Source organism: Taudactylus pleione, unplaced genomic scaffold (genome assembly GCF_031769625.1).
Source record: "Taudactylus pleione unplaced genomic scaffold, aTauple2 ptg000574l, whole genome shotgun sequence".
NCBI lineage: Eukaryota > Metazoa > Chordata > Amphibia > Anura > Myobatrachidae > Taudactylus > Taudactylus pleione.
The window spans coordinates 1,913,828-1,926,577 of NW_028284976.1; the positions used below are offsets into that span (position 1 = coordinate 1,913,828).

The window sequence follows — 12,750 nt, forward strand, 5'->3', positions numbered from 1 at the left end:
TTATGAAATGCTTGTAATTTTACTTCAGTATACCATAGTAACAACTGACAAAAAGGTCCAAAGACACTGATGCAGCAAACTTTGTGAAAACCAATATTTGTGTCATTCTCCAAACTTTTGGCCATGGCTGTACACTCGGAAACGCTGCGGGAGATCAACCCACTCTTTTAGGGGTGTGGGGGACTACCAGAAAAATTGTGTCTCCCGCAACTTTAGGGAGAGTAGGTGAACATGGTTATGGCTGATATCATAGGTGAAGAAAATGCTATTAATTAATAAAAAAAAATTAAGAATAAAAGGTATTTAAAAAAAATTAAATAAAAGTGTCCAGGGACAAAGCTATAAAAACTGTGACAAGCTTGAGACTACAAGACTATTGCGTAGAGTCAACGAAATCAGTCAAAAATTAAATAGCCACATAAGAAGCACTGAGAGTACACTGTGACTGCCGGGTGCACCGTTTCCAGTGATAGATGTTGCCACTACTACTACCACTACGGCTGCTGCATCCAATCCTCATCATCCCCAGCACTGCAGCCCTCCAGAATCCCTGGGAACCCGGCGTCCCTCCCCCCTGACGTCACCATACAGAGTCTGTGCTCGTCCCCCCCCACCCTGCTCCCGTATGACGAGCCCTCCTACACGGTCGTCTCAACTACAACTCCCGGCGGCCTCAGAGGCAACTGTAGGGCGGGGCCGCGCAGGGCCAGCTTAGGCCGGACATCACGTGATACGCCCCAAACCAACCGGGTTTGAATATTTTTTTTTTCCTCCTCTCCTCTTTTCCCCTGCCAGCGGCTGCTGTGCAGGCACATCTATCTAAAATGGCGACCGTGGAACCGGTGAGTGTATCAGTGACCTGGAAAAATGAATACGTACAGCTGATGGCCAAATGTACGGGTGGTGACTGTCAGCGTCTAATGCCCGCTGGGAGCGGTGTGAAGGAGCCCGGGAGTGCTGTAGTGTGGCAGGTGGGAGGAGAGGAGGAGCCCGGTGCAGCGTGTCTCCTTACGGAGTAGCAGGCGGCCAATACTCCTGCCGTGCGAGGCCGCGCCTGCCGCCTTTTACTCATAGCGTCCTCTGTGCCGGCACCCGGGCTCCCGCGTGGCGCTGGGGTGACGCTCTGCCACGAGCCGCTGTCACGCGATGTGTGCGGCTGTCACGCCGGGGCTGTGGGCGCGGGCAGAGGGCCGCGTGGCGCCGGCAGAGGGTCGGCCGCTGTGCGTGCGAGGCGGCATATGGTGTCCCGTATCCTCACCCTCTCCCCCATCTCACTTTGTCACCCGCTTCCTCGTCCTTTCTCCTCACGCTGGCAGCAGCGTTGTGTCCTCCCGGTATCCCTGGCCTTATAGGGGCTGGCACTGCAGCCGGTGGCACAGACGTGTTATATACCAGGGCGGCTGTCACTGTGCGGGGTCGCAGTGTGGCTGGTGTTACAGGTCCCATGCACACCCTGGCTTCCAGCTCTCCCAATCTCCTGCAGCCGGGACTTTGCTGTAACCTTACTCTCTTTGTTTTTTGTTGATGAAAGTTCCAGTATTAGAGAGCGCACCTATTTACAGAGGCAGGAAAGCTTTGTACTTTTCAAGTAGTGGCTGGTTTTTCTATTTTTTAGTTTAGTTGCCCCATAGATGTCATTTGGAAGTATTAAGGGGAATTTAATTATTTTATGTCCGCAGCTCTAATCTATTCAATTGTTTGTGCTGTTGGAGCGTCCATCACTTATTGCGGATGTCGCAATCAAAATGCAAGGGAATAGCCGTATAAAACAGCTTCTCTGTCTAAAGAGACATAGGAATCTGTGGTAAGCACCTGCGTCTCAAACAATTGAATAGCTCCCGTCGCTTAACACAGGAGCTGTGGCCACGATAAAACAATTGAATGCCCCCTTTACTGTCATAGTGTACAGAATCAGTATGGGATCCCGGTTGTCAAAATACTGACATCGGCATCCCGTCAGGGCTAGCATACCGACACTCTTTTGGTATGCTAACCCTCTCCCTACCCTAACCCCCCACCCCTAGTGTCTTAACTGAACCCCCAACCCCCCCCCCCCCCCCTTAGTGCCTAGCCCCGCATCCTAACTCCCCACCTCACTACTTCCCTTCAATATCCCGACGGTCGGGATGTCTGCGCCAGGATTGTAATAGGCTTTGGGCCACCGGGATACTGACTGTATTTTTTGTTACTACACCTATCCTTTTTGTGCCACATGGCGCTAGATGCCTGACTCCACCCATGACTAGTGATTTTCTACTGCATACTTTATCCTTAACTTTGCAACTCTTGCCTCAATTTTGTCTTAATACGCATATGAAGTCAATCTAATTAGGTGTGCCATTGTAAATTCAAGTTTTTCCTGAATCTTGCACACTTTGCGCTAATGAGCCCTCCTAAGAAACATGTAACCTAATTAGACATACCAGTTTGAGTTATTTGTGGCAAAGTTGCGTGAATTTTATATAAAAAGCAAACCTGAAAAGTGGGGAAATCATCCTGGACCCCCAGCAACTGGCAACTGAGATAGCAATAGCATTTAGTGGCCATAACGTAAGTACTGAGGTTCTTAAAAGGTGTAAAATATCTGTTTTTCTGCACTTTTTAATTGATTCAAATTAAAGCTTTTCTAGCATTTTGGGATGCAGGAAAATGCTTGTGCAGTGTTTTACCTGTCCTACAATTTAACCCATTGTTGAGCTTTCTAGAGAATTTTACCTGAAAACAAACTTCTTTATTGGCCAAAATATGCTAGTTAAACCACTCCCAAGTGCATGATTATGCATTGGGAGGGTTCACTGTGTCCTGACATTTTTACCTTAAAATGATTTCCCTTTTTCACCTCAGTGGACTGCGCACAAAAAAACAAAACATTAATTTCCTCTGAAAAATCAATGAAAGTTTTGGAATTGGATTGCAACTGAAATTTCTGATGCAAGTTTGCTGTGAGAAAGGTTCTACAAGCCAAACTTGCACCTAAATGGATTGACCCCATTTTGTACTAAGTTTTGTTGTCTCAAAGGAATTCGTATAAAGTCGCGTATAAATCCTAACAATGTTTTGTTCAGGTCACTTGTAATGAACCTGTCTTGCCTTTTTTACCTAGATTTTGTATTTTTTTTTTCTTTTCAATTGTTTTTTTGTTTCCTATGTTGTTACTTTTTCCCTCAATTTTGAATCTTAATTCACTTATAGGGCTCAATTCAATTACATGCAAGGGGGCGAGTTGCTGGTGCACCAGCAGCCGAACTCTTCACCCTCTTTATTATTATCCTTTATTTCTATGGCCCCACGAGGGGTCTACAGCACATTAGTGTAAAGAAACAGTATGGGCGGAATTCAATTGTTTTCGCGGCCCGCATCTCCCGTCTAAAGTGACAAGAGATTGCGGGCCGCTATGCAATTGTTCCAGATTTTCGTGCTGATCGCGCCCAAAGTGGTCGGGTTTAGCCGCGTAAAGCAGCTAAACCCGACCAAAGTGCTGGGTGCGATCGCGAAAAGTGATGTTTGGGCGCCCAAACATGTCACTTTTTGCACATTTCAGCTCTCATCCCCCAGGGGCTGCAAGCTGAAATATAGCGCTGGCAGCTGATCGTGCCCGACAGGAGCAAGAATTGAATAGCTCCGTCGGGCGCGATGGGGGCAGGAATCAATTGAATTCCGCCCTATGTACAAAACAAGAAATAGTGACTTGCATTCTGAAACATTACAGGACATGGACAAGGTTTATAAACATTGCTCCATCAGCTGTCATACCTAAATAAGCAGTAGGGTGGCAGAACCCAAAGGTTTGATGCCATCGTAGGCAGTGGGGAGGAAATTATGGAATAGGTGAGAAATAAAGCACATGAGGGAAGAGAGCCCTACTTTTGATAGAGACCCAAGCTCACACTGGACTCGCTGATTTTTGTATGCAGCCCATTGGGGGCTGTAAACGCATGTCAGCAATTCTGGAACTACGATAAGTGCAACATAAAGCCACACTTACTATCAGGGGTGAGTTAATTGAATAGACCCAATTTTGTACTTGGTACTTAAGAGTGTTGTTTTGGTGTGGTAAAGATCGCGGTGTTCTAAACTGTTATGCAGCCCGAATTAAGGCTAGGTGGATGTATACACCTGTAGCAGTGTCTTCACTCTGTGGCGAGGTTTCCAAACTCTGCCATTATAGTACAGGTTTTAAGGATATACATGGTTGAGTCCAGATGGTTAAATCAAATTGACTGATGTACTAATTTAGTCACCAGTGCTCAAGCATGGATATAAACGTGGACTGTAATGGCAGAATTTGGGAACCTCTGCTCTGAGGTCCATTGGATTAGATGAGTTACAAATGTTTGTACCAACATTTTGCAAACGTGTATAAAAACATCTACAAATCACTTTACATACTTTTTTCTGTGCACCAAAATAATGTAAAGACTTTCATTTGCTTAAGAAAACACTTGCTATCCTCACTAATAAAAAAGAAAAAAATCAGAAAATTTAAATACTTTACTTATGGTCACTAATAGCCTTCAATTTTGTCCTTTAATCTTAGTTGCCACTTTCTTGGGGTCCAGGATGAGTTCCCCACTTTATCATGTATTTCTGCCAGCCAGATTTTTGTAGGGAAAAAACATGTATCCTGCTACATCTTTGCTGCGTACGCAGCAAATCGCACCACGCATAGCGTGAGGCGTGCATCCGCGAGCGGATATCTGCACTGCGTTCGCACCCACGTCTCCATAGGATTGCGTGGCGCGATTGTAGTGTGCGCCGTAGCGTAAACCGCTGCAGGTTATCGAGTGGCGCGATGCGTGCGCACGTTTCTAATGCGAATGGCAAGGTTGTAAGGCGACACATCTGTATTTGTTTCCCCAAAACAGTAGAAGCTGTTTCTACACAACTCCCGTGAAGGGAGTGAGACAATTTATAATGGACAGCTATGAATACTAAGTGAGTGATGTGCTAAATTAGTAAATATTAAGGATTTGCTAATTGCAAAATATACCTAAATATTTTTATTTAACCTTATTTAACAAAGAATTTTGTTTTCATGTATGAGTCTTTCACCTCTGCACATTTACAGTATTGTGGCCTTTTAAGAGCACCTGCGCACAGGGCCATAGGGAGGGCGGTGCGATTGGTGCCATTGCACAGGGTGGAGAGCCCTGTGGGGGGGCTGTCACAGCCCCTGCATCTGGCTAGTAGGGTGCCTGGAACGTCTGCCTGCAGCCAGTAGGGGTGGTCCAGTGTCGGCCGAAGCATCCTTCAGACGCTCCAGCCAGGCAGCCTGTACAGCTGGTCGTAGCGTCCTAAGAACGCTTCGGCTAGTGATGTGGATTTCTGGTTATGGCCCATGCCACGCAGGGCGCTCTGAAGCCCTGTTACGGGACTGCCTGCACATTTTTTTGTGTTATTTGATTGCTTTTATTTTCAGGGCCTATGGGGCATATTCAATATTGGCCAAGAGATATTAGCTGTAAAACTTAACGCAGCTATCGTAACCAGTTTTTTTTACTAACACATTCTTGTGCTATCCACTTGAAAAAGAATTGTGCGCAATTTTTTTTCTGGCAAACCAGTGGATATTTAAAACAAGAAGTGAGCAGAACAGTCTGTAATCTAAAAGAAACTTGAAAGAAATATTGGATAACAGTATAGATGTCTATTACTGCCTCAAATGAAAATATTTTGCACTTTTGAATTGTTTTAAATAGCAGTGAAAGAATGATTAAAAGCATCTTTTTCTGTTAAAATAAATTCTGTAGTTAAATTTGAAGTGCATAAAAAATGTTAAGTTGATTTTTGAGTAATTTGAAGCGACTTAAAAAAATTAATTAATAAAAAACACTTGTGACCGGTGTTTTTAACCTTGCAGGTGTGAGTTACATCAATACAGCACTGCTATATACCTATTTCATATGTTTTTAATCTCATTTTCTGCACTTTGCAAAATAATACACCAATAATGACATTTAATCATTGGCCCAATTAAGATAATTGAAAGCTTCTAATTGATCATTAAGGAGGTCACAGTGGTCCTGAAACAAGTCCCAACATTATTAACTTAAAATACCAATATTTCCTTACTTTTCTTCTGCTCTGGGGCTGCAAAAAAAAAAGCAGCGGTAAATCGTTCTAAAAATTACAGCAGCTAGAATGCTCACGGCCAATTGAATAGCAAAAACCACGTGGCAGGCCATACTTTCTCGCTCCATGGGAAAATCATATTTACAGCTAGCAATTGAATATGCTCCCACCTATGTGATCATCCGACAACTGGATAACTATGTCTTGTTGCTAAGGAAGGGGCAATCATTTTAAGTATTTAATGTACTTGTGTAGTGTTCCCGCTAGGCTGTTTTAGCAGGGTGCTGCACCCTGCCCGATTTTAAAGGGGCAAAATGTGTCCTGCCCTTATAGTGGTGCCCCGCTTAAACAGTCTGCCCTCTGCCTTTCCCACCCGCAAGCCGCAGTGTCGAAGGTGGGAGTTCTAGGATGTCTAAAAATGGTCCCACATTAAAATGTTGGGTGATTTAAATGACCGGAAAACAGTGACGGTAAAGTCAATAGAAATGACTCTCTCAAAAGATTTAAGTGCACATACTTAGCGAACAGGCATTCTGTTTGTGAATCTGCTATCATCACTGCACATAAGTTTCTTTTTCTAGCCATAATATAATAGCTATTTAGAGGCATTGGTGTAATGAAATTGTGAAGTTAGGCTACACGAACACCTTTTTAAATTATTGTTTTTTTAAATGTATTGATGATGAGTTCTTTTTATTTTCTTACTCCATTGGCTTTTAAATCATTTTGGGAGGCTTCATTAACCAACTTTTTCTTTAAATTCAGAAGTAAAATATTACTTAGCAGGTTAGTAACATTGAAAAAAAAGATACATGTTCACAGATTTGAACCAGTCACAAATTCTAATTTTGTTGATCCGAAGGAAGTCAAAACAGTCCCTGGAGTAAAAATACTTATTTAACCTCAGTGGGTATTAATCTTGATCCAGAAAATGTATCCAATTCCAACAATGTACTCCAATAATTATACATATACAGGCTATAATTAACTCATGTAGTAAGGAATTTGACAGCTCATAAAACTTTACAGTAAAGAATCCCTTCCTGTGCTCATTGGTTAAACCATCTTGCACAATTGATGACTACTTGTCTTCTGTTTAGTCCTTGGTATAAATACCGTTTTGTGTATATGTGTGTGTGTGTATATATATATATATATATATATGTGTATATATATATATATATATATATATATATATTTTTAGCTTTGTCTCAGAATAAATGTCATTGGGTCACGTAAGAGGGTGATTCATTTGTTTTTTTTGGGTGCCTGTTGGCTGGTATGCAATTGTTATGCCAATGGTTGTGACTGCCACGGACGACCATTACTTATCGCGGCTAAACCTGTCTATAAAGTACAGGACGCAACAAGGAATGCTGTTTGGACACCCAAAAGATTGACTGTACGCTGATTTCTGATCGTGCCCAATCGGAGCATCAATTTAATTGCTCCGCCAGGCCGCCCATTAGTTACAGCCATTATAAAAATTATTTCCCCCTATATTGTATGTCTTTCCCCAATGTTAACTCTAGTTTTATAACTTTAAGTAGCTGATTTAGTTAAGGGTGATGTTTCACCAAACATCACCACAGTGTTTAGCTATTTCAGTATCCTCAGCATTGTTACCTTTCCTGCACAGCTCTATGGGGTGCAAGGGAAATGTAGTGATGTAGCTTGCCGCAATGTGCTGTTTCAGCCATCGCATTTAATTACCCCCAATATTTAAACCTTTCAACCCTTTATTTAATGAGTTTGACTTCTGAACCCTCTCTAGGGGTAAATTTACTAAAGCGAGAGTTTTGGGAAGTGAGTTTTAAAAGTGATGTTGCCCATAGTAACCAATCAGATTCCAGCTATTATCTTCTAGAAGGTGCTAGTTAAATGTTAAGTAGAATCTGATTGGTTGCTATGGGAAACATCACTTGTAAAACTCACTTCTAAAAACTCTCACTTTAGTAAATTTACCCCTAGTTCTGTGTTCTTCTTATGGTGAAGTGCCCAAACTGTAACTCACAAGATGTTTGAAATGTAAATGATACATACTGGTAGTACATGCATTTGTCATGTTTTATGCATCCCATGATTTTATGTGCTTTAGAAAATCTGCCTAGAACCATGTGGTTCTACTCTGCTTTCTAATTCATATTCTTATGTCCTTTTCCATCTCTGTTTTTCACCAGTTATATTCCATTTAATGTGTAAATAGTATGAATCCAGGGGTTTCCCTACAGTTCAGGTTTTAGAGCTATCCATGGTTGAGCACAAGTGACTTAATTTAACCACCTGTACTCAACCAGGGTTATTACCATGGTCATGCAAAACCCTACTCATCTACATTTTAGTTTCATCTGTTTTTTTTTGCAGAAACCAATATAGATAAGACCATCAAGAAATGTATTGTAAATATAATATATCATTAAAATAAATACAATATATAACAGAGTATGTTGTAGTTACTGAGTGAGTCCATATATAGATAGTGTTCACTCTAGGTCTTGCACCGGACTCAGAGAACGGGCACAAGACTCTTCCCCTTTTAGTCACACTTACGGACATGCTGGGCTGCCCCAAGCGCTGCTTTCAGTGTGAATGGATGCCGGGCACATGCGCTCGGCTTCCATTCACCGGCAGTGACTGCTACACTGCAGTTTTCCCCACCCGCGGGACACTGCTGGGGACGACGCCCGCAGGCTGTTTCAGCGGGGAGCCGCGCTGGAGGGCAGGGTGCTTTTTGCGTTTTAGAAATTGGGCATGGCACGGCACCCCGCTAAAACAGCCTAGTGGGAATGCCATATAGATCTCATTTGTATCTTAAAATTAAATATGAGAACACACAGTCCCAGACTTGGGTAAATGTTTTAGCAGAGAACCAAAGCATTGTTATCTGGTAAAGCAGTAATTATTAATTATAATAGGAAAGTTAATTTCTACTGCAGGGTTCAGTATGCAGACTGCCAATAAAAAATGACTGGATCAGTGCTGCTGGTATCATCCACAGGTATCTTTGCACCAGGCCAAAGGGAGCAGTAAATGTTATGTCTACTCAGAAAGGTATCTTAAGATAGTCTGCTGCTTCCATGAGTGAGGAGCACAAGTTTAAAATAAGCTCAACTGTACCTACGGTCACATTTTGCTTAATATGGAAATGGATATTTTTACGTATCTTATGTCCACCTTGAGGCCCAATATGCGGTCTCTGAAGTCATTATCTTTTTCATGGGTTGGGGGGTTTGGTGGACAACTTGTATTCTGCTTCACTTTACGTCCAGTTCACTGCATAGAGATCTTTCAATTTACAATTTGTCCTACTTCTTGGGCTAAACAGTGGGGTCTTATGCTGGAATAAGTGCAGCATATATGTTTAATGCTGGGTACACACGGGGCGATCTGCACAACCAACGATATCGCTGAACGATTTCCCTGTAGCGCAGGGCAAACGATATTGGTTGTACACACTGAAATATCTTTTTAAAGATATCTTTCAGTGAAGTCATACTGCCACATCTCTGAATACTCAGGGAGCAATATGAACGCTATATTGTCAGTGTTCTCCCCAGGCTGTTTTCTGCGGGCGCATCGCCCGGCAGAAACAGCCTACCACCCAGGACTTCCCCCTGCCCCAATGCACCGCATTACCGGTTACCCTCAATGTGTCCTTGTTGCCACGGATGCGATGCCGAGCTGTGCCCATGTCCCGTTCCTCACATTGGAGGCTGTGTCCGCCAGCAATGAGGACATGTTAGTGAAGGTTCCAGGTGACGGTACGTGATGCATTGGGTCAGGGGAGAGTGCCGAGCAGGGGATGTTGCATTGGGGCAGGGGGTAGTTGTCCATCACAGTGCAGGGGCGGTGTCAGGCTGGAGGGTGAAGATCCCTCCTCCTGTATAAAAGTTCAGCAGGGAACAGTCACCTGAACTGATTAAAGATAGCCTGCAAGTGGGGCCAGTATCTGTAGAGCTGTATAAAAAATATATTCTGTTTTGCCTGCAAGTTGGGACAGTATCTGGGCCTCTAAGAAGAAGAGAATTCATATATAAATTATTTAAAGTTTAAATTTAAATCATTTTAAGGTCAGGATTTAAAACATTTTATTATTGCGAAGGACCCCTCCCAGCCACTTCTTGACGCCATCCGGTTGGAAAAAATTTCTGGGGAGAACACTACCGTTCAAAGATATCGTCTCATGTGTATGCACCTTTAACATAGAGAAAAATAGATATGAAATGTGCTATGAGGTAAAATGTGTAAGCTGCTCAGTTTAAAAAGGGTATCATCGCAAATAAAATAACGAGCGCTTAATAAAAATAAGTGAGCACAACTGACAAGAAATAAGATAATTATAAAATATATATAAAAACGCATAAACCGGTGTGGTGGCTGTTGATGTCGGATGTTGCAAATGTTGAATGAATGCTGAATCGCTGCTGGTGCCAGCTAGTATGCTCCACTTGTTCCAACATGTTTCGTACCTGCTTTGGTACTTTTTCCTCAACTGCCACCACGGCCAGCCACGCTGGCTCCAAGCCGGGAAACAATCAGACCGGAGGGACACTGAAAGTGGTCCAGACACCTCAGGACATGGTTAGGGTGAGTTCCTTTCTACATGTTCTCACCGTACATCGATAATGTGGCACCTGCTTACTGGTCCACCAAAAGGCTATAAAAATTTTGTGTGTGTTTATACATATTCTTACCTTATTTTGTCTGTTGTGCTCACTTATTGTTATTTAGCACTTATTTTGTTATTTGTGGTATGTTTAACAAGCAGGGCTGTGGGGTCCAAACCTTCGACTCTGGCTCCTCTATTTTACTACTGTCAAACTCCTTCATGAATAGCCAGCGTATATTATTAGTAACAAATCTACTGTAGTAAGCAACATTGGAGCTGATGTAGGTGGGGTACACATTAGGTGATATATTGGACAATAAATACCATTCCGACACTGATCGGAACAAATATATCAATATCGTACGCTCAATTTCGTATTACGTACGTCGTCAGCTGTCGTTCCATCTTATGTTCTGCACATCAGATGTGACATCCAGGCCATTGAATGCATGCAGGATGGAAGGGTATATCAGTGGATTTTGCACTGTGTATGGCTGCTCGATATATCCTTCCATCGGGCATCTGGTCGGCTGGGATACACATCGTTCTAATGTGTACCCGACCTTAGAGTTGAGGCAAATAAGTACAATGTAAAGGCGTAGGCCATCCTGATGCTAAAATGCGGTGTAAAGATGACTGATATGTGCATACGGAATCGGTATGATTTACCGCCGGACCCATGCCCGGCGGTTGGAATCCCGACAGCGGCATCCCGGCAGAGGAGGAAATCCCGATCGTCAAAGGTAAGTATACACTAACCTATTTCTACCCCCTAACCCTCCCTTAGGGGTACCTAAACCTAACCCCCCCTACTCCGCTGCCTAACCCTAAATCCCCACTGGGGGTGCCTAATGCTAACCCCCCCTTCTCCTAGCCTAAACCTAACCTCCCGGGGGGGTGCCTAACCCTAAATTCCCCCCCTCAGAAACCCTTAACCTAACCATCCCCCCACCCGCGCGGCAATCTGCGCTCGGTGTAGCTTCGATCGGGATGCCAGGTGTCGGGCTCCCGGCGTATGTCTAATGGCAGGCGTCTGCATATCGACGCCTGTCTTTAGACCCTTGCCGGGATATGACAGTCGGGAAGCCGGCTGTCTGGATTAAGTCTGCCGGCTTCCCGACTGCATACCGTGCATACAGCATATAATCATGCAATATATTCACTGCAAGCAAAAAAAAAAAATGCATTTGCACACCTTGTTTGGGGATGTAGTTTGGAAGCAGACGGTCTAAATCCCGACCGCCGGCTTCCAGACGTTCAAATCCCGGCGTGGTACTAATGACAGGTGTCTAAATCTAGATGCCTGTCATTAACCGGACACCGGAAGACGAATGCCCGGTATCCCGAACGAAGTGATGCCGGGCGCAGACAGCCGCGGGGGGACTTGGGGCTAGGCACCCCCCTGGGAGGGTTAGGTTAGGGGAAGGGAGGCGTTAGGGCTAGGCACTCCCCGGGGGACTTGGGTTTAGGCGGTGGGGAAGGGGGGATTGGGGTTAGGCACCCCTAGGGAGGGTTAGGGGGTAGAATTAGGTTAGAACATACCTTTGGATGATCAGGATTTTCACCCTTGCTGGGTTGCCGCTGTTGGGATTTGAGCCACCGGACATGCGTCCGGCGGTAATATCTACTATGTCTCTTGCTTGCAGTGCTACATGGTTTGTTCAAAAGGGGCCAGTTTACTTGTTTTTTTGGCCGGCGATTAAAAAGAAAAAAAAGGGGGGGGGTGGCGCCCAACGGAGCTATTCAATTGTTTGGCTGTCCATTATTGTGCTTGTTCAAGGATCGCAAAACAGCGCGATTACTGCTAGTCATACCCAGAAGTGCTTGGTTTAGCTGCGTAAATCTGCTAAATCCACCGAAAGTACTGGTTAGGGTGCCCAAAACATGGACTTTTAACACATTTCTGCTTGTCACCTCGATGGCTGCAAACAATTGTCAGCACTCACACCAATAGGTGCAACAATTGAATTACTCTGTCGGGCACCCATTACTGAGCGGTGCGCAAGGAACAATTGAATCTCCACAAAAAATTGCAATTTGCACCAACTCTAAATTAATACTCGGCCTAT

The 12,750-nt window shown here is 43.9% G+C and overlaps 1 protein-coding gene across 2 annotated transcripts in view; it reads left to right on the top strand.

Annotated features, from left to right (window-relative positions):
* The first annotated feature begins 682 nt into the window (after positions 1-682).
* Positions 683-12,750, top strand: part of EIF4E (eukaryotic translation initiation factor 4E) — a 71,689-nt gene continuing 59,621 nt past the window's right edge. The window contains exon 1 of one of the 2 annotated variants that reach the window (XM_088453267.1): positions 683-842. In XM_088453267.1, coding sequence (XP_088309393.1) covers positions 825-842 — 18 coding nt within the window. In that variant the 5' untranslated portion in view covers positions 683-824. The other variant, XM_088453266.1, reaches the window with a different exon arrangement.